General features: G+C 40.5%; 1 protein-coding gene across 1 annotated transcript in view; it reads right to left on the bottom strand.

Annotated features, from left to right (window-relative positions):
* Nucleotides 1-22,985, bottom strand: part of LOC114566917 (kin of IRRE-like protein 3) — a 194,143-nt gene that overhangs the window by 85,493 nt on the left and 85,665 nt on the right. The window contains exon 6 of the mRNA XM_028595766.1: nucleotides 6,244-6,394. Coding sequence (XP_028451567.1) covers nucleotides 6,244-6,394 — 151 coding nt within the window. The remainder of the gene's footprint in view (nucleotides 1-6,243; nucleotides 6,395-22,985) is intronic.

A 22,985-nucleotide genomic window follows, 5' to 3' on the forward strand; every position in this document is an offset into this window, starting at 1 on the left:
ACCAACTCAACATCATTTATTTTGTTGGTACTTGTTAATAGTCTAACTGTTATTTGTTAAATTATTGTAGTTGTGTGTTAGGTGCCTTAGGTTTACTTATTATATATTTAAGTACTTTAAAACGTTAATATATTGTTAAATTTAAATAATAATAATAAAAAAACACCATAAAAAAGCAATTTTTCAGTTTTTCAAGAATTGGTTTAGGAATCGATTAGGAATCGGAATCGTTTTAAAAGTACCGGTTTGGCATCGGAATTGTAAAAATCCAAACGGTACCCAACCCTAGGCACGGGTAAAGTAAAAAGAAATCACTATTTCTATACAACTAACAAGGCTCAAAATATCACCACGCTTCCATGGTAGCATGATGAGGGGAATCTTGGGAAAGGAGTCATGACCAGTCGAACGACAAACGCCGTGCAACCAGTAACATAGCCCAAGCACGGCGTTTGTCGTTCGACTGGTCATGACTGTTTTCCCAAGATGGCAGTATTGTTTTTATAAACTATCTTTTTAATGAAGTCTGTACACTTACAAAGTTCTCAGTGATTCGTTTACATGTAGGGACCTTCATTATGCTACCATGGAAGTATGGTGCTATTTTGAGCCTTGTTAGTTGTATAGAAATAGCGATTTCTTTTTACTTTACCCGTGCCCCGAAAAACTAGCGTTATAAGTAGGGGTGCACCGATCCGATATTTGAATCGGGTATCGACCCCGATATTGACAAAATAGCTGGATGGTGGATCGGAAAAATTAACAGATCCACGGGCCAATCCAGTTTCTTTTTTTTTTCACTCCGTCGCAGCACTGGGACCCCTGTTAACTGCGTACCCTTCTCACTCATGGTAGTTACTTCATAACACAACAATTAATAACCCAGAACTAACTCTCTTTAAAAGGATAAAACACCAAAGCAACAATTTGAGTCTTAAACAGTTTCTAACACTACTAATTTTACATTTACAAATGTAACTACACTGCCAAATGGCATGCTGGGTAACATTACAGCTGCTAGCCTAGCTAGCCAGGTAGCATAACAGTCTGTTAAGCTGGGAGAGGCTCCGGTCGCTACACATTCAAGAACCGAGAAGAAATTTAGAGACCGGAGATACACCAGAACAACGTGTGCTCAAGAGAGGAGCCGTCTGTTGTTCCCAAGTTTTTTGTTTTTAACAAGAGGAGGATGTCGAGGAGCTAGCCAACGTTAGCTTGGAAGAATCGCTGCCTTCTACCAGCTACACTCAGCCACAGCTAACGGTGGCTAACGTTAACTTTAGCGAAGTTGTTGTGGAAAAAGACAGAGATGAGGCCGGCGGTCATCAGCATTACAGAACGAGGTAATGGCCCCTCAGGTACCATCATCTCTGAAGAGCCTGCACTACGGGGACTGATTACAGAGACCGTCCGGGAGGAAGTTATACCTAGAGGGATATTAGCCTTTCAGAATCGGCGGCTAAATGTCCAGCATCTCGGAGGGAGAACGAGGCTGGCGGCAGAAAGACCCGCTCTCTCACTAACGAGGCACTGACCCGACACCTTCACAACGGTGAAACGGTACCACGGGAGTGGGTTCTATATTCACTGTCCACCGGAGACATTTGTTGTGTTGCCTATAAAGTGCTCCCAACACACAGCAGCGCATGTGTAGTAGGGTTTAGCGAGCTGCTGAGGGAGCTGGACTTTGAGGATTTGATCTGCGACTTTGCAAAGAAAAAGACAAGAAATTAGAACTTCTAAAGGTAAGAGCTATTATGCTATCTGTAAATTGACTAGGCTAATATAATCTGTTGTGACCGTGTGACCAGATAATGTACATATTTTGTTTAGTTTATTGAAATGCCATGCATATCAGACGTATTGCATCATAATTTTGTGATGCTGCTATATAGGCCTGTATGAGACAGTTGTCAAGTGCAGTAGCCTATATGTTGGCTTTTGCAGTTTATGAAGTTGCAGCTGATTAAGTGACTGTTATTTTACAACCTGCACTCAGCTGTGTTGTGTGATGGCATTGTTGTATCTTCAGTCAATCACGTTTCAGAATTACTATTGTGCTTTCTGCTTGGGTGATTTTAAGTGAATACTATATCCCATTGGTCAGAAGGCAGAGGTAGAGTCGTTCTGCGCCTTCTGGGCATCGGTATCGGTATCGGGACTGAAAAAGTCAGATCGGTGCATCCCTAGTTATAAGGTAATTAGCAGTTTGAGCTAACACTGGCCACATTTGATTAACAAGAAAACACATCCCAGAGAACGGTTGACTCGGTAATCATTTATTAGTTATTAACCCCTAGGTTCATTTTGGACCGGAATTGTCCTTTAACAGAGCTGTCAGCCCTGGTTTAACAGGGGTCTTAGCCCTGGGCCGACTGTCGAGTGCAAAGTCCTGGATATGGCTGTGGGCTTGTCGCCGCCACTCTCACCCATCTGTCGGTTTAATGAATGTAGCGATGCACACAGCACATCAGTTGTGTTTAGGGTTTAAGGTTGAATAAGATGCTGTGACAATGATCTAGCCTGCAGCCATAAAACCATGCCAAAATCTATTCCTTTCTTTATTCCAAACCAAATAAAAATTTAAAATACAGCACTTGATACAGCAATGATTTTCATATAAAGTCCTTCAGACATTATTTTTACTACTACTTAGACCATTATTTCTATCAATAAAACACATGCAAGATATCTGTGCCTAAGGATGTCTTCAGTTATCTACTTCTTTAAGACTCAAGACACAACTGTGGTGTGTTAGGAGACCCTCTTCTGTGGCTTTCATCAGCGCACACGTTGAAGCTGGGCAGAGTCTAAGAAAGAAAATAGGAGAAAATAATGAGACTGTCACCGAAATCAGACTCCTGGGAGAACAGGGTGATGATAAACCACACTCTTTTTACTTGAGTGTGGCTCTACTTTGGCGATGTTTCACAGCAGTGCATTAGCATTTTTAGAATGTGTGTCTTTTTGGTGCCCATGGGGACCTTTGTGGACACACCACTTCTGCATGTGGCTTTTAATTATCAAAGGAAAATGCATTATTTAGCAAACACCTTTTTTCTTCGTGCAATTACCTTTCAAGCTTTTCCTTTTTTGCAATTACCTAGGGACAGAGTCTGGAACCTCTTGGTTCTTACAGCTCATTGTAAGCAAATGAACCACAGGAAATTAAAGGCCCTCTGCAAAATAACAACTTTTTTTATCGCCAGACCTGATTCTCGCCATTTTACTCAGGATTAATTGTGATACATTTCAGATTTAATTTACATAACACATATCTGCCATACAAATGTATTAAGTGTGGTACTCAATAGCTCTGACTTAAAGGTATTGTGGAGGATTTTCCCGAATTTTAGAAAAGAACCGCCCAATGTACTTTTTGAAAAAATGCACATGCGCAACACTCTGCCTGCTCCCAAGAGGGAACGCCTATTAAGTGCACTGTTTACAAGTTGCTGTCGGCATGGCTCATACAAGCCTACTTTCCAAAAGAAGATTTGCCCTTTTTCACAAATTGAGATGTTTACCGTGTGTGCGCGGTGCGTGACTTGTGCCAGGGCTAGTGGCCTCTGTCCTAAGTCGAGTGAACCCACACAAAGCCCCTGGCCCTGGCCAGCAGAGTGCTTAAAGCCTGCTCCATCCAGCTTAGTGGGGTCTTCACCAAGCTCTTTCAGAGCCTTCTGGAATTAAGCTGTGTTCCTCAGCAGTAAAAAGAATCCACCATCATCCCAATCCCAAACAAGACACATGGCAAGGACGCAAGGATTTGAGGCCAGTTTCCCTAATATTGGTACTGTGCAAATGCATTGAAAGAGTTGTAGGTGACCACCTCTCCAGCATGGCGACGGGAAGACTTGACCCACTTCAGTTTGCTTATAAGGCAAACGTGGAGTGGAGGATGCAACTCTGACTATTTTGGACACCGTGAGCTTCCACCTCGTGGAACTTCAGGTTTTATACTCAAGATGAAAAATATCAGTGGTGTTTGTGCCAACAGTGCAGGAGCTGCTTCTTTGAGTTTGTCCAGCATCTCTGGTCTGTAGCACAAATATCAAAGTCAAGATCACATTAGAAGCTGGTGGGAGCTGTAATAAAGACTATGCTGATCCCCAGTTAAAACACAGGTGACCAGGGGTCGTCCTGCCTCGGAACCAGAGCCCCAGACCAGAGTTGTTCTTTTTTTTTTAAGATAATTCTTTTGGGCATTTTTAGGCGTTTATTTTCATAATAATAATAATAATAATAATAATAATACATTTTATTTAAAGGCGCCTTTCTCGGCACTCAAGGACACCGTACAGGGATACAAAAGACATTAAAAGCAGCAAAATAAAGAATACAACAGCAATAAAACAACAGAAAAAGGGAGAGCAGTTGACATCAAGTGGAATAGGCAGTTTTAAATAGATGTGTTTTGAGTTGCAATTTGAAATGGGGGAATGAATGAATCAATGTTTCTGAGTTGCGGTGGTAATGAATTCCAGAGAGGGGGAGCAGATGAAGACATGAAAGGGGAGAGAGTAGGGGAATGACATGCAACAAAGGGCCGCAGGTCGGAGTCAAACCCGCAGCCATTGTGTTGAGGAGCAAAGCTCTACATGTGTGCGCCAGCTCTACTAACTGAGCTAACCCAGCCACAGACCAGAGTTGTTCTGATACTGATACACACCTCCGATGCCTGAAATGCTGCAAAAACAATCTGATCCCATCTCATTTAGCCCTGAAAAAAATAAGACTTAGCAGTTTGTTGATGTGTTTTTAGAATTAGTAATAGATAATAAAAGAAAGTTCTTTGGCATTCATTCTCTGTATGTAAATTATTTGTTCATGTTTCACAGAGGGTTCAACCTAAGCCAGTCCATACAACGACTACATTTACATACACATAATATTCCGGGTTTTATTGAATAATCATATAAATAATAAAAGTTTTCCACCGATGGCAAACACAGCCTTTCATTCCTTCAACCAACTTCTTGAAAAGATTGGCTCATATCCAAAAACCTGTTGATATCCAAGTTATGTAATAACGTTTAAAAGTAGCTTTGTTTCTCCTTTTCTTTTGGCCATGCATCTCTACCGCAGCCCTGCAAACTGTTGGCTGCTCGGTTTGTGTACAACAAACACAGAGCTGACCATAAGCTGTAAACTGCAGTAAACAGTTTTTAAAGATTCTGTTTGCCTGTCACGGCATAATGCACATGTCGGCTGCACAGTGGTTCTCTGAGACAGCAGCAGCTGCCTCCCATAAATGGTAACAGCCAGTGGTTACTATTGGCTGCTCCCAGTGGTGAGGTGCTGTGCTTTCAAAGACCTCCAGGAGTCTCCGAAGCCTTTCCACCTTTACAGCGCCATCATCACTTATTCATCCAACACCTGTCACCTTCCTCTCCTACCCCCGACCGACAAACAGCAGTGCTCTTACAAAGTTTGCTGAATTGCTTTTTTGTGTTTAAACATCTCACACAGTGCACACCCTAACCTCACAGCTGTACAGTATGCACATTTTAAATGGACCACAGAGTCCAGGTTTAAGCACTTGGCTCAAACACTGTACTGGGAATGATTCAGCCTGGTGTAAAACACTAACGGCAGTGTCATTAATCCAAACAACCCTCACTTTGCAGTCGAGGCAGATTGGATTGGCTGTTTCCTGAAGATAGGAACGTTCCAGGGACTCGAGTGAAGGGGAAAATGGTGCTGGCGTTGTTTTTTATGACAAAAGGTTTTGGGCCATTTTTACAATAATCAATTAGCTTACGCATCTCAGTCCGACAAAGCTATACTCAATATGCTCCATTCTTTTGGATAGCAAAACTGAAACAGAAAACAAATGCATATGGAAGAAGAATAGATCTGTCAAAAGAAATACATGTCTGAACATTTTCTGCTTTATCAGTCATACTTAACAGTGAAGAAGCTGTAAGGAATGTAAGGAATTATTTTCTGTGTTTGGATGATGTTAGAGAGTGAAACAGAAAAAGGCAGGAACAAAGCACACCTTTTTTATTTAAATATACACACTGTTAAAAACATAACATCTGTAATTGTGAGGATCTGTGCCATTGTGTTCCTGTGCTGTCCCCCACTCCCCTGCAGGTTATACTGTAGACTGACACTGATTTCTTATGGTGCATGAGAGTAGCCATATTATCCTCTTATCATAATAAGGTAAAGTATAAATTATTAATCTGCAGACTTTTCAAATAATTTATTTGATGTTTGGGTGATTTTTTTACTTACGCTGAATGTTGATTGTGACAGTAGCATCTTTGCCATTGGGGGCTGCTTTGTTTGAAGCTCGACAGGTGATCTGTTGACCTGACTCAATGTTGGAGGGAGACAGGTAGAGTGTGCTGACTGTGCTCTCCCTCTTACCATCCCTCAACAAGCTCTGAGGAATCAAGGACAGAGGAGAGCATTGTTTTAAAAGTCATGTTCAATTATCAATGCAAGAGCATCATCTTATCAACAGGAAATACATACACAGAACTGTTTGACCTGGAGTTCATGGAGCATAAAGACATTTAAATAATTCATTTGTTTAGGGACCAGTGAAATTGTGTGTCCCTCAATAAATAAAGTATAAATACTTACTTTTCTGAGGAACTGATTTTCAGAGGGGGTGAATTATTATTATGAGGATAAATGGCTGATTTAAACATTTGCAGGTAGTCATTCACTTTTACAATCCTGCACTTTACTGAGCCCTCTCAAAGCCACTGAACTGGCCAACCATATACATACAGAGTGGGGACACCCTTTAGCCATTAAATCCCCTTCAAAGCTGGGCAGTGGTAAAAGGCTGTCACAAGCTGAAGCAGAAACCAAAGCCATTAGCTGTTATGCGCTTAAACAATCTAACGCTACATCGAGCTGACTGATCAACAGTTTGACGTTAAAATGAAACTAGTGAACTGGTGCTAGGAAAAGACACACAAATGACATGCAAGTGTCTTCATTTAAGAATTTTGAAAGGTCCCATGGCATAAAAATGTCACTTTATGAAGTTTTTTAACATTAATATGCGTTCCCCCAGCCTGGCTATGGTCCCCCAGTGGCTAGAAATGGCGATAGATGTAAACGGAGCCCTGGGTATCCTGCTCTGCCTTTGAGAAAATGAAAGCTCAGATGGGCCAATCAGGAATCTTCTCCTTATGAGGTCATAAGGAGCAAGGTTACCTCCCCTTTCTCTGCTTTGACCGCCCAGAGAATTTGGCCCACCCATGAGAGAGAGACATCATGGCTTTCAAACGAGCAAAGTGGCAGTTGGTCAAGGTCTCAGATGCAGTATTAGGGGACCACTAAGGTCTATATAAAATAGACTTCAGATACAGTATTAGGGGACCACTAAGGTCTATATAAAAGAGACTTCAGATACAGTATTAGGGGACCACTAAGGTCTATATAAAAGAGACTTCAGATACAGTATTAGGGGACCACTAAGGTCTATATAAAAGAGACTTCAGATACAGTATTAGGGGACCACTAAGGTCTATATAAAAGAGACTTCAGATACAGTATTAGGGGACCACTAAGGTCTATATAAAATAGACTTCAGATACAGTATTAGGGGACCACTAAGGTCTATATAATAGAGACTTCAGATACAGTATTAGGGGACCACTAAGGTCTATATAATAGAGACTTCAGATACAGTATTAGGGGACCACTAAGGCCTATATAAAAGAGACTTCAGATACAGTATTAGGGGACCACTAAGGTCTATATAAAAGAGACTTCAGATACAGTATTAGGGGACCACTAAGGTCTATATAAAAGAGACTTCAGATACAGTATTACGGGACCACTAAGGCCTATATAAAAGAGACTTCAGATACAGTATTAGGAGACCACTAGGCCTAAGACTAATAGACTAAGGCCTATATAAAAGCCTCCAAAGAGCACCATGTCATGGGACCTTTAAAATGTTTATACTATAGAAAATAGCTTTTCACAGTAAGCATCTTTTTGACTCTGTTTTGATAAATCAATCAATCAATCATTTATTTATATAGCACTTTACAGTAACCAGCAGGTATCCAAAGTAAGTGCTTCACATCAGAAACCAGGACTAAAACACACATCATATAAATGGACTGTTCTTATATAGCGCTTTTCTAGTCTCAACGACTACTCAAAGCGCTTTTACACCGTACAGGAACCATTCACACACATTCATACACTGTGGCCGAGGCTGCCGTACAAGGTACCACCTGCTCGTCAGATAATCATTCACACACATTTACACTCCGATGCACAGCATCGGGGGCAACTCAGGGTTCAGTGTCTTGCCCAGGGACACTTCGACATGGGACTGCAGGGCCAAGGATCGAACCACCAACCTTCCGATTGGCAGGCAACCGCTCTACCACTGAAAAGGTTACATAGAAATAGGAGAGGGAAATTGTCACACCACTACTATTTATTAAAAGCCATTCTAAACAAATATGTTCTGAGTTTAGACCTAAACTCAAAACATATGTAGTCGTCCGAATATCAGAGGGTAACTTGTTCCAGAGTCTCGGGGCAGCAACTGCAAAAGCCTGATCACCCCACCGTTTATACCTAGACCTTGGGACTTCTAAAACCAGCTGATTTGAGGACTGCAAGGACCGGTTGTGCTCACACAGGGTTAAAATCTCGGACAAATACTCCGGGGCCAGGCCCTTTAAGGCCTTGAAAACAAACCATGTGGCCATTAGTCTCCACCTAAAACATTTCACATTATCCAACTCCACAATGGATTACAATGAAAACAGCCCAGACTTAGCTGTCTGTACCTCAAAGTCTCTTTTGTCTCTAAAAAAATAAAAAGAATTATAAATATAAATTAATAGATTTTTTCCCCAGTCTAAAACAGGGTTAGTGTTCAACATTTACAATTAGTTTTGTGCTATTTTACCAAAGCTCAAGTTATTCCTTGTTTTTATCTTTCCAGACAGACAGACAGTCGACCTGACACTGGATCTCCAGCTGCTCTGCTTGTTTACGGCACCCACAGAGCAGGACACAGACATCCTAAAGGAAACAACACTGACCTGGAATCATCGAAAACGCATCTGTGCTATGCTTCAAACCAGGATATTCACCAGAAGGAGCCAAAGGGCACCTATCTAGCACCCGGTGCAGCCCAGCCCAGCGCAAAGCCCAAGCCCAAGTCTTCGCTAGTTTAAGACCGACGCAGTTGTCAATTTCCCGTCCAGCGCCTGCGTCGTTTAAATAGCAAATGCACCTGTGCCCATTTTTGCGCCCATGGGCATGCTGGTCTGGGAGGTGTGTTCAGGTGCATTCTTTTTTTTTTTTTTAGATACATTTTTTTATTAGCACCATTTATCATTCAGAAATACAGAACAAACTCCACAATGTATGACAGTCAATGTCAAATGGTGCATACAACAGAAAAACACAAACTGCACAAAAACCCTCACCCACCCTTATCTTAGCATGAAGCCAACATATTATTAGCAAATATAAATCTCTATTGATGATAGGCTTATGATAGGTAGTCACTATGATAGCCTTTCACAGATCCAGTTCATTCGAAGGATTCATTGTGCCACATGTTTAATATTAAAACATGATTTGAACAATTATTATTTTAATAGCTTAGAATTCTATGCACTAAGAAGGTATGAATAAAGGCTATAGGCCGCCCTACACTTTATTGTAGGCCCAGTTTAATATGCAACTTCATTTTATACAATATATAGTAAGGGGTACCTGCGCCGTCTCTTTTTCAGTTAAGGGGCCCTTGGCTTAAAAACGTTGAAGACCCCTATCCAAACTATGCTACTTAAAGGACCCATATTGTAAAAAATAAAAAAATAAATAAAGAGATTTCCATGTCTTTGTTGATTATAAAGCAGGTCAGCATGCTATATAAAAACTGTGAAGGTATCACAGCGCTCAATCCACAGAGAAATGCACAGCCTGTATTCAGAAACTGTGAATTTAAACGAGTTATAAGGCCTTCCATACCCTGTGATGTCACAACTATACTATATATAGGAAGAAAGTGCTGTTACAGTCATTCCCCAGTTGCAACGACAGTGCAGAGACTCATGCTGTTTCTTAATCTCAAGAATGCAAAGAACGGACTTGTGTTCTTGGGGAGAACATTCTTGCTGGTTGTTCTTGGAAGAATGAACTTGCATGTTCACAAGCACAGAAACTGCTGTTAACAGTTTGAGACGATGCGTTCTTGCTGCCTGCAGGGCTCCAAAATAACAGCTAGAAATAAAAAACAAATATAACCACTTTATAATTAAAACTAGCTCCGGACAAGAAAACCTCATAACATTACTGTCAAGACATTGTTTGTGTTAATAAAATTGTACTTCCCAGTGACCAATCAGAGAGCATGCTGCTAGGCAGACATGTATCATAACAGGAAGAGTTCACAGAGAGAAAATCGTTGGGTGTATGTAATGGAAACGTTTGCAGTGAGACAATAAAGTCAAGTGAAGAACAAATAAACTGTATTCGCCAGCAGTATTATTTGACAATTACCACTATTGCAGTAATGAAAAAAATATTTTTTTGGTTATGGTTTAGCTCAAACACCCCTTATTTATTCAAAACAGTGGAATGCGATCCCTACTAATATTACTGTATTAGTTTTAGTCAGTTTCAATGAATGGATATGCACTGGCGTGTCCTAGGTGTTTATAAGTCTTAAAGAGACAGCGCCAAAATTGAGCCTTTCAGACAGAGGGCGAATACAGGTATATTCAGACGGACAAGATGAGAAAAATGTTTTGAACATTAAAGCATGTAAATATGTTCTAGTAGAAACCCAAAATATGAGTATGAACCTGAAAATGAGCATGATATGTCCCCCTTTAAATAAGTTAGTTAGCACTTCTTTAGTAAATATGATTATCATGTCATGCAAAGCTACAAAATTAATATTATTTAACATATAGCCTAGCTTTTTAAGCCCAGGTTAGACCAAAGATTTGCAATGACACAAGTGAAAATTTGCAGCTACTTGTAATGCACCATCTGTAACCTGCCAGTTCACACCAATGAGGCATTGAGCCTCCATCTAAAACTTCTGCCATTTCCACCAGCTGACAGTTTGTAATATAGAAATAAAATGGATTCTGGATCATTTTATTTCTATAGTTTATAGCTGACTTGACCATTTGCTGTTGAAACAGGTGAGGTCCCTTAGTTTCTAAAACCAGCCTCTGGAGACTTGACCAGCTGGCTTGCAGCCACACCACCAGCTGGTTTGAGTCGAGCTGAGACAGGCCGGTTCAGACTGCTAAAACTTTTCTTGCAACGTTCTAAAACGGTTTTGTCTCGCCGCGAATCATTGGTCTGAACTGGGCTTTACAGAAAATATTCAGATGTAATCATCATAGTAATCATGAACATTTTCATAGGTAACTGTCATTTAATTACACATTTTTTGCCAGTAACTGTAACAGTAATCAAATTACGTAACGCTGTTACATGTAAGTAGTTACTCCCCAACACTGACTAGACCTATATCCAATCTTCCCTTTCTCTCTAAGATCCTTGAAAAGGTATAGTGGCTAATCAGATGTGTGACTGTCTACATAACAATAGTTTATTTGAGATTTGTCAGATCTAGATCATACCACAGCACAGAGACGGCACTGATGAAAATTACAAATGGCATTCTAATTGCTTCAGACACTGATGTTTTTTTCTATATTACAAAGTTCTTCTGCTAAATTCCTTGTCATGTTTCACCCAGTAGAACTATTATAAGCAGTTATAAAAATGTGTAAACACCGTTGTTAAGGCAGATGAGCATTACCTGATAAACATCATGTTACTTTACATGCTAAAATCAATACTGAATTATGTTAAAGGTGCAGTAAGCGATGTTGTGCAAAGATTGTTTATATTTGAACTCAACTGCCAAACAAATACAACCCCCTCTTCAGAAGCTCCGCCCCCCAGATTAACAGACGTACATTGTTATAGTGACCTCTTCTGTTAGTGTTTTTGCTGGCTAAACAAAATATGACAGAGTCGATGTTAGCTCATGCTAGATTGTGGATTAGCAAACTGTTGCTACTGCTGTACAGCGATGGGATAAGCTATGTCTCATTAAAGGGGTGATAGAATGATTATATAGAGTATTTCACACTGTTCCTTATGGTCTCCTAATGGGGTATGTAACATTGGTTGGGCTGAAAATGGCCTGGTTGATATTTTATTGGCCCTTATGCATCCCTGTGTTTTGGCCCCTATTTGTAACAAGAGCTTTTCTTCCAAATATGGTATGCTCATGAATATTTAGATGAGCTGCGTGCTGATTAGTTGAGCGAATCCCCCAAACGCACACATTTGAGGTCGCGCGCTGATTGGTTGAGCAAATCTCCCATACACACACCTTAGAAATGCGCACTGATTGGTTGAGCGAATCCCCCATACACATATTAGAGAAGCAACAGAATCTCATATTCCAAACACTGCAATGTTTAATTACCAAATTCACTTCTGAGACTTCTTCTGAGACTTCTTCTTTTTATGCGAGAAATCAACTATATAAAGCTCAATTATGGGCCGTTTTACGAAAATTGATGGCTAATTGCAAATTAGGAGCTCCACACAGTCTGACGAGAAAGCGGCAGCCTGCTGGGCTCCATACGCAGGGCAAAGTCACCCTTTGTGGATTACTGCACTACCGTGGCTTCGCGGCCGGCTGCTGGCATAACTATAGTATATTTACAGTTTGAATTTCGTCACGCCACTTATATAACATCTACCCCAATGTCTTACAAAGCTAAAGTTGTGTTCATTTTCAATGTTAGGCATTTTTATGAACGTCACTTGTTTTGTTAGGAGGAGCAGCTAGCTAGCTATATGTCCCATTCAATACAATGGGAAAATATCGCTGCTAGCTAGCTACACTTTCGGCATAACTATAGTAGCTATATTTACAGTTTGAATTTCGTCACGGCATTTATATCACAGCTATCCCAAGGTCTTACAAAGCTAACAATGGTGTCAGATTTCAATTTAATGAATTTTTGTGAACACTAGTTAGGGGTTTCGTTAGCTGTGACTGTCCCTTCAAGGCTATGTGTACCGATTGCAAGCTTCATTTTTGGTGTAATTTAAGTATAATTACAGTTTGAATTTCATCACACCACTTATACAACATCTATTTAAAGGTTTTAGAAGCTAACAACAGTGTCCGATTTCAAGTTAATGAATATTTGTGAACATTAAGGGTTTTTTTAGCTGCAACTGTCCCTTCAATCCTAGCTATGTGTAGCTACAAATCACGGATAGTTAGCTTCATTTTCGGCGTAATTCGAGTATATTTACAGTTTGAATTTCGTCACGCCACTTATATAACCTCTACCCCAAGGTCTTATAAAGCTAACAATGGTGTCCTATTTCAATTTTATAAATGTTTGTGAATTTCAGAGGAATTCTATGAGGAGGCTCATTGATAGAGCTAGCTCCATCCAGCCGCAGGCTCTATCAATGAGACTCGCGGACAAGCGGCGTGTATTTCACCGATCGTTTGTTTAAATAACTCAACACATTATAATTACACACATTATAAGATTAACTGGAACCTGTGGTAAGAGATTGCTGGTGTAACAAGCTCGCTGACCGCGCTCTCACTCACACACACCGGCCATTTAGCAGGAAGAGGGGAGCTGCAGGCCCTGGAGCTCTGTCCAGGCAGCGGCGTTTGTTAGTCCATTAACCCACAAAACGGTGACTTTGCGCGGGTATGGAGTGCTGTGGGCTGCCAGCCCTGACAGAGCTCAATCTACCTCACAGCAGGCCGGTGTCTGTGAAGGAAGGCAGGCCAGGCAGCGAGGCAGCTACACAGGCAGCACCGGCCGCTGACCTCCGACACACAGTCGGACAAATTTGCAATTAGACATACATTTTCGTAAAACGGCCCATATTTGACCTCTATATAGTTGATTTCTCGCATAAAAAAGTTTCAGATGTGAATTTTGTAATGGAATAGCAAAGATCTGTGCGACCTAGATTCAGAAGACTACCTGATCTCAGGTCAGTTGTGTAGCCTATGTAAATGTTGGGGCGTGACCGTTCTCTTAATACACCCATGGGCTGACAAAGGTACAGGTTTTGAGATGCTTACGTAAGCATCTAGCTTTGTTGAGATTCGCCCGTTTTCAGCGGCAGTTTCAAAATATGAGATTTTCATAGTAAAGGGGTGTCAATGGGATTATCAGCTTCTATGTATGTTCTATATACCCACCGAACTGTCATTATTCAACTATGACAGGGTAAAATCGTTTTTGCATTCTATCACCCCTTTAAAGCTTTAGTGCATAACTTTTTGATATTAATGAACGTCCGTTATATTCAAGCCAGCTAAATGAGTTGCTACAAAGCTAATTAAGACTATCTGCTCCACACAACTCTCTCTGGATTTCTCAGTATGACTATGTTCAGAAGATTGTGTCGTCTGGTGACTTTCCCGTGCAGAAACTAGAGTGAAGAGATAATTACCTCTTCTGAAGAGTCCATCATGTAACATGTTACTAGTAACTGTGTGGTGGGGGGTGGGGATGGTGCGTGATCACGGAAGGCTTGTATCATGTGTACCGACAGTGTTGTTGTCTTTACTTAGAATTACTCATGGGGGAGACAACAACTATGCACTTTAGCTTTAAGTTTGTGTAAACTGATTGACAATCTGTGTGGAAATGTGTAATCTGTAACACATTACACAAATGCAAAAGATTTGCATACTCACAAACATAATTTGCAAATATAAATACGGATCTGCAAATACACAAACAAGTTCCACAAATAAAAATTATCAGTACATTAGACTAATTTACAAATAAATGAAAAGCATTTTTTAACATCTTCCTGAAATTTGCAACTTAAAATGGACATTTGTGGATCTAGTTTCTAACAGTGAATCAAAAAGGCATTTGTGGATTTCAATTCTACGTTTGTGGATCTGCATTTTAAAATTTGTTTTGAGAAAAACATTCTGCCAGTCTTGGAAAGCTTGCGATTGCTTGCTGATGCTGTCTTTCTATGAGCTGTGTTTATAAGTCATCTTTATTTAATGATACTGACACAGTATTAGTGTGTGTTTATTTGTTCTATGTATATTTTCTACCAAACACTTTCGTATACAGGGAGGAGGAACCGCAGGTGTGCTATAACAAATGAATAATTGTTTCAAGTATTGTTGTATAATTTCAGGTTAATTTACCTCAAGTAACTAGCTGCAATGACTGGGTAAAGTTACCAACCTGGGAGCAACTTGTCTGCAAGAGCGAGCAACAACACCACAGGGCTAATGCACAACAGAAAGCAGCATTAATACCGTGCTCTTACTTTGAATAGTGGAAATGATGTCACAAGCAGGCAGTTGCATGCTTTTCAAAAATAGCCGAGTGATATGAGTGGATTTTTGCTCAGATTGGCAGTGTTTTTCTCAAAACTCTGTGTGTAAAATGTAGCTCCACAAGAGTAGAATTGAGATCCACAAATGCCTTTTCAAAAAACTAGATTCACAAATGTCCATTTGAAAGTTGCAAATGTTAGGAAGATGTTCACAAATGCTTTTCATTTATTTGTAAATTAGTATAATCCTATACCTTCAGATATTTTGTTATTTGTAGAACTTGTTTGTGTATTTGCAAATTATTTTTGTGGGTTTACAAATCTTTTTATTTTTATTTGTGGAATGTGTTTTATATTTATCGATTACACATTTACACACAGATTGTCATCATTGTTATCAGTTTACGCAAACTTAATGAGACATATCTCATCGCATATAAAGCAAACCAGTTAGGAGTAGCCATCACAAACAATAGCAAATGTATGAGGTTAAACTGACCTGTTGAAAACAGCAAACAGTGAAACAGCAAAGCTAATGTTACTCACTTGTCCGTAACGATGAGAGTCCTCATCAGTTTTGATTCCTTTGAAATTACGGAGGTTTCGCTAGCATTAGCCAATCTGTACTGATATTTGCCTGGGTAAGTAAATACTACTACTACTACTACTACTACTACTACTACTACTACTAATAATAATAATAATACATTTTATTTATAGGCACCTTTCAAAGCAAACAATGTACTAAGTTAACAACAATATAACAATTGTTCATAAAAGGTACAGGGGCATATTTACAAAGCAAAAAAAATCAGCAATTGATGTGAACATATGTACACTACTTCTTTTGTTGAATTGAATGGAGTTTATTTGACTAAGCCAATACATATTGCAAATTATTTTAATGATTATTTTGTTAATAAGGTTTCTAACTTTAGAGAGACAATGAAATACACTGTTGATTCCAACTCAAATGAGCTAATTGAAAAGTGTATTATGAAAGATAAACTGTGTAGTTTTGAATTTCATCAGGTTAATGTTGTGCAGGTGGAAATGTTGTTGAGATCTTTGACTGTTGGAGGGTCTGTTGGTACAGACAACTTGGATAGTCGGCTGTTGAAGTTATCAGCTGGACATATTTCTAAGCCAATCTGTCACATTTTTAACAGATGTCTGATTAGTGGTGTGTGTCCAAAACTTTGGAAGGAGGGTAAGATAATCCCTTTACCCAAAGACACAAAATCAACTTTCTGTGGTCCAAATGGTAGGCCTATTAGCATTTTGCCTATTCTAAGTAAATTATTGGAAAAGATTGTATTTGAGCAAGTGCAAGATTACTTTACTAGCAATGATTTGACCACTATGTTTCAGCATGCTTATAGGTATGGTCATTCCACCTGCACTGCAATGACACAAATGTCGGATAGCTGGCTAACATCAATTGATAACTCAATGCTGGTGGGTACACTACTATTGGACTTCAGTGCTGCCTTCGATGTGATTGACCATGACATTTTGATTTCCAAACTTATTAGTTATGGTTTTACTTCCTCAGCAATCAAGTGGTTTAAGAGCTATTTGACGGAGAGGTCGCAAAGAGTTTATTTTAATGGTGCATTATTTTGTAGCAAGTCCCTGGATTGTGGTGTTCCTCAAGGAAGTTGCCTCGGACCTTTGTTATTTTCAATTTTTACAAATGATATGCCGTATATACTCAGTAAGGCTACATTGACTATGTTTGCTGATGATTCCACTCTTTATTATGCAGCCCCTACATGTTCAGAGCTTAATCAGGTTCTGTCTTGTGAGATTAGTAAATTGTATAACTGGATCAAAACAAATAAACTTGTTCTAAATATTTCAAAAACTATGAGTATAATATTTGGTTCTAAGTATAGATTATCTGATAATCCTAAAATTAATATACAAGTAAATGGTCAAAATGTACAGCAAGTAAAAAAGGTGAAGCTTCTTGGACTTTGGCTTGATTCCACATTGTCATGGTCTGATCACATCAACAAAGTTGTTGCTAAAATGGGCAGAGCTGTTGCAGTAATGCGTAAATGTGCACAATTTCTAAATTCACGGTTGTTTAGTCGTGTTGTTTGTACTTTGGTTTTGTGTCATTTGGATTACTGTTCTGTTGTATGGTCTGCTGCATCAAGCAGTCATTTAAAAAAATTACAAGTGGCTCAAAATAAGGCTGCAAGACTGGTTCTTGGTTGTTCTTCGAGAACTAGTGTTGCAGAGATGCATGAACGTCTTGCTTGGCTGGTGGTCAAGCATAGACTATCTGCTAATATGTTAGGATATTTTCATAGAATTATTAACACTCGGATTCCAAATTTTCTTTATGACAATATAATTTACTATTCAGATATGCATTCACATTACACAAGAGGGGCGAATAGTAGACAGATTTCTTTACCCCTACCTAAATCTGATTCTATGAAGAGGACCGTGTTTTATAGGTCAATTGTGTTTTGGAACAATCTTCCACTTGGGGTTTGTGAAATCAAGGGAAAAACTGGTTTTAAAAAAAGATTAAGACTGTATTTGTTTTCAACATCATAATATCGTCTGGATTGGTTGAGCGAGGTTGTATTATGTGCTATGTTGTTTTGCATTATTTTATTACTACTCTAATCAGTACTTTTTGTATTGTAACTTCTTGTTCTTTTATGTGTAAAAGTAATTGAGATTGTAACTACTCACATACACGTTTTGTATGTATTGTTTGGACCCCAGGAAGACTAGCTGTCGTCTCGGCGTCAGCTAATGGGGATCCTTTTAAATAAACAAATAAACCTGAGAGCATGGGCGGTTGATGCGATTGAGATCAGTGAGGTAGAGAGGAGCAGGTGTGATTAATTAAAATTAATAGAAGGGGTTCTGGTGATGATGCGAGCAGCAGAGTTCTGAACCAGTTGAAGTTTGTGTATGGATGCAAGGAAGGCCATAGAGAAGGGAATTACAGTAATCAATGCGTGAGTAACCAGTTTGTGAACAAGAATGGCAGTGCTATCAGATGTGAGAGATGGACAGAGGCGATTAATGTTGCGTAAATGGAAATATGCAGACCGAGTGACATTGTTTAGGTGTACTTGGAATGATAGTGTGCTATCAAGGATGACACCCAGACTCTTGACCTGTGGAGAGGGGAAACCAAGGAGTTGTCAATGGTGAGAGAGAGTTTTTTCACAGTTGAGTTTTAGAAAATTACCGGAAAATCAGGATTTGTTTTCTGCTAAGCAGTCAGAAAGGGAGGTGGTTGGGAGGCAGGATGTAGTTTGGTGGACAGGTAGAGCTGTCTGTCTTCCGCGTAGCAATGGAAATTAATTTTGAATTTGCGGAAGATATGGCCAAGAGGTTGCTCGTTTTTAGCAGTCAACCTACAGCTCGCTGTACAGTCTGCCCCACGTGCATGAATATTTACCCAGCACGCCCCTACTTCCCCGCAGTCTTCTTCTCTGCCCACCATGGCAGCTCCCAGATCAGTCACCCTCACCAGCTCCCCCCTGTGGCCTCATATGTCACCACCCGGTCCTCCAAACAAACGCTCTGGCTGCCTATTCACATACCACCTCTCATCGTCCAGCTGCATCCCTTCACTATGGTCAAACCGTCAAATTTAATAACCACCATCTCCATCCCATCTCTGGTCCCAGTCCTCTTGTCTCTTCTACCGCCCCACATCGACAACATCAACTGCAAATCTGCCACTGAATTTCTGGAACTGTTAAACTGCTTCAACTTCTCACAACATGTTAACTTCTTCACCCACACTTGACGTGGTCATATCCTCGATCTGGTCTGCTCCACTCGTCTCACAGTAAATCATCTCTCCAGCGTCAACCTCCATATCTCAGACCATCTTGCAATCATCACAGACATCAACATCCCTATTCCTATCCCAAAAGAGGGATAGGAATAGGGAAATGGCCCCCATCATTACTAAAACTGTTTCCTTCACACACTCATCCCCCCTTGTACACTCCTGAACTTCACCAAATGAAGTCCCACAAACGTCAGCTGGAAAGACTCTACAATAAAACCGGTTTAACAGTTCACCTACATGCATATACAGACCAATACAAAAACGCCCTAAACACTGCCCGGTCCTACTACCACTCACAGCTCTTCTCTACAATAAACAAACTTCTTAACACCCCTGACAACACCCCCCTTTGGACCATTTCAATCTGGATTCCGCTCACAACACAGCACTGAAACAGCCCTCCTCAAAGTCACCAATGACCTCCTCCTCTCCTCTGACTCTGGCCACCTCTCCATTCTTATCATTCTTGACCTCACTGCAGCCTTCGACACCATCCACCACTCCATCCTCTTGTCCCGACTGGAAAACTATTGCAACATCAGTGGCACCACACTCTCCTGGCTCCGTTCCTATCTCACCAACAGACATCAGTTCATACACATCAACAACTTCACCTCCTCCATTGCTCCTCTGTCACAAGGCGTCCCCCAAGGTTCGGTGCTTGGTCCTCTCCTTTTCATCTTATACACCCTGCCACTCGGAAATACGGTATCATACGCAAACATGATCTTCACTTCCACTGCTACGCCGATGATGTCCAGATCTACATCTCCAAATCCATCACCACAGCTATATCCTCCACCCTGACCAACTGCCTCACCGATATTCAAACCTGGATGCAAACCAACTTCCTCCAACTCAACTACAATAAATCCGACTTGATGCTCATATGCCTGAAATCCCTCACAAAGAACACCCATAACGTCGGTCTCACTGTCAACAACTCCACTCTGTCTCCATCGCCACACATCCGTAACCTGGGAGTCATCTTCGGCAGCAACCTCACTTTAGAAAACTACATCAACCTAATAACCAGAATTGCCTTCTTTCACCTCAAAAACATTGTCCGTCTCCACCCATCACTCACCTTCTCTGCTGCCGAAACTTTGATTCATGCCTTCATCACTTCCAAAATTGACTACTGCAACAGCATCCTCTATGGTTCACCTGCAAAAGCCTTAAATAAACTCCAATACATCCAAAACACTGCTGCCCGTCACCTGATCGACACCCGTTCCCGTGATCACATCACTCCCGTCCTTCAGAACCTTCACTGGCTCCCTGTTTCCCAACGCATCCAGTTTAAAGTCCTCCTCCTCACCCACAAAGCCCTCCATAACCAGGCTCCTTCCTACCTCCTTCCTACCTCACAGACCTGCTCCACCACTCAGGACCACGCACCGTACCTGGGGTGAAAGAGTTCTCACCATTGCAGCCCCCTCCCTCTGGAACTCCCTACCCATACACATCTGTGACTGTACTGACCTGGACACATTCAAAACACTAATCAAAACACCTCTTCAGATTTCCTTTCAACATACAATAGTCTTACATTTCTCACCTGATAGTTACTGGGTTTTTTTTACTGATTTTTACTGTTTTGAGTTGCTTCTAATATGCTTGTTTTATGTGTTGGTTGTATTGCTTATCTGTTTTTAATGTAATATATGTGCTGGTTTTTACTCTAAAGTGTCTTTGAGTACCATGAAAAGCGCTATATAAATAAAATGTATTATTATTATTAAGAGGAAGCAGGTAGATGATGAATAGAAGGGGCCCCAGGACAGAGCCCTGGGGAACACCAGTTGTGACAGGAGATGCAAGTGATTTGAAAGTTTTTGGTTGAATGAACTGAGTGCGCCCACATAGGTAGGATTTGAACCAGTCCAGGAGTGTATCAGTGATACCAATGGAGGCTAGTCTGTCAAGGAGGATGTTATGAAAGATGGTGTCAAAGGCTGCAGTCAGATCGAGGAGGATTTCGAGGGTTAGTAGTCTGGAGTCAGCTGCCATCAGAAGATCATTCGTGATTTTAACCAGTGCAGTTTCAGTGCTATGGGAAGGGCAGAAACCAGATTAGAATTGTTCATAAAAGTTATTGTCAAACTATTTTGGTTATTGGCTACAGCTAGCCAATGAGAGCCTGGCTATCAGAATCCTTTACCCAGCGCAACTGGGTGAGCTCATGAATAGTAATGAGCTCAGGCAACATGATGTGAGACTGACCAGCTTATTTCTTTTCAGTGGCTAGAGCTGACAGAGGAGGTAGCTGTTCATTTTCACATTCACAACATAACACAAACACATATGGACCTAACATACTTAAAAAAAATGCAAGTAAAAACGGTTTTGTGTGGTAGGGCATCTTTAAGGTTTTTTTTAGGGGTAGTGTATTGTTGTTTGGAAGATTAAGCTAAACTAGAGCTAAAAATAAAGGCTAACATCAGCTGGCACAGAAGGAAGAGAAAGAGGGAGTGTGATCAAGCTACATCGTAAATTTGGATAAGATACATGAGAACTCATAATATTATTCATACATTCAATACCATCCAGTTATTAATTTTAAGCTAGGCTAAATGTTTATTTCGTTTACCAGAATAATATTTATCCATCTTAACTCCCCCCCTAAACGATACTTGAGGGCACGGATTGCAAAACCGTTCCCACGGATTGTGAATCTGTTCACACAGATTCTTTTCTTCGACTATGTGAACCTAGAGGGCTCCGTAGTTATCCTCTATGCACTGGGTCGGTATTATTAATCTACCAATTATCAGAGAGTAGAACAGCTTTGGGTGTTCATCTGTTGAACAGGTCATTGAAAGGCGGCAGTAGAATGTCATGTTGCAGAACTACATGTTGCCACTCAGGCACTGACAGACTTGATAATAGAATCACCTCCTATTTTGGTGGAGATTTACATTAACAGAGTTAAGCTTGAATTATTTATCTCTTTCCTGAATATATGTAATTTCACTGCCAAATATCTATTGCTCTGTACAAAGCAAATACAAAAATGCATAAATTATATGACATAAAACACTCCGAGGCAACAAGAATTTTACAAAAGCTTCACTCTCTGATTAAACCTCACTGGAAAATAGTAAGTGCACACTGGTATATGTAGGTAATGTAATGGCATGTAAATATAAAATTGATGAGAGAAGCTGTGTCTGTCTTTAATAAACATGTCTAATTTATGAATTTCTCTAATAAATTAAAGCTGCGAGCAGCGATGGACGGGCCCTCGCGCCTCTGAGCGCGTCGGGGTTGCCGGCGGACGCCGCTCCTTGCGACTGTGCATTCGCGCGGCACTCAGACGCCACAAATTGTCACCAATGAAAAGGGAAGTCCCCGCCGAGTTCAATGATACCTCACACAAGACTCTACGTCATACGGTTCATTAGCTGTAAAAGGGGGCGTGGCTAAAGCATGGGGGCGGGTCGAACCATCACCAATGAAGAAGGAAGTCTCTGCTGAGTTCATTGATACCTCACACAAGGGTCTATCTTAAATGGTTCAAATTTTAAGAAAGGGGGCAGGGCTTAAGCATAGGGGGCGGGTCAAACCATCACCAATGAAGAAAGAAGTCTATGCTGAGTTCAATGATACCTCACACAAGGGTATACCTTAAAAAGTTCAAATTGTATGAAAGAGGGCGGGGCTTAAGCATAGGGGGCAGGTCAAACCATGACCAATTAAAAACAAAGTCTCTGCTGAGTTCAATGACACCTCACACAAGACTCTACATTAAACGGTTCAAATGTTATCAAGGCAAGGCAAGGCAAGGCAAGGCAGCTTT

This window comes from Perca flavescens, chromosome 13 (assembly GCF_004354835.1).
Source record: "Perca flavescens isolate YP-PL-M2 chromosome 13, PFLA_1.0, whole genome shotgun sequence".
Lineage (NCBI taxonomy): Eukaryota > Metazoa > Chordata > Actinopteri > Perciformes > Percidae > Perca > Perca flavescens.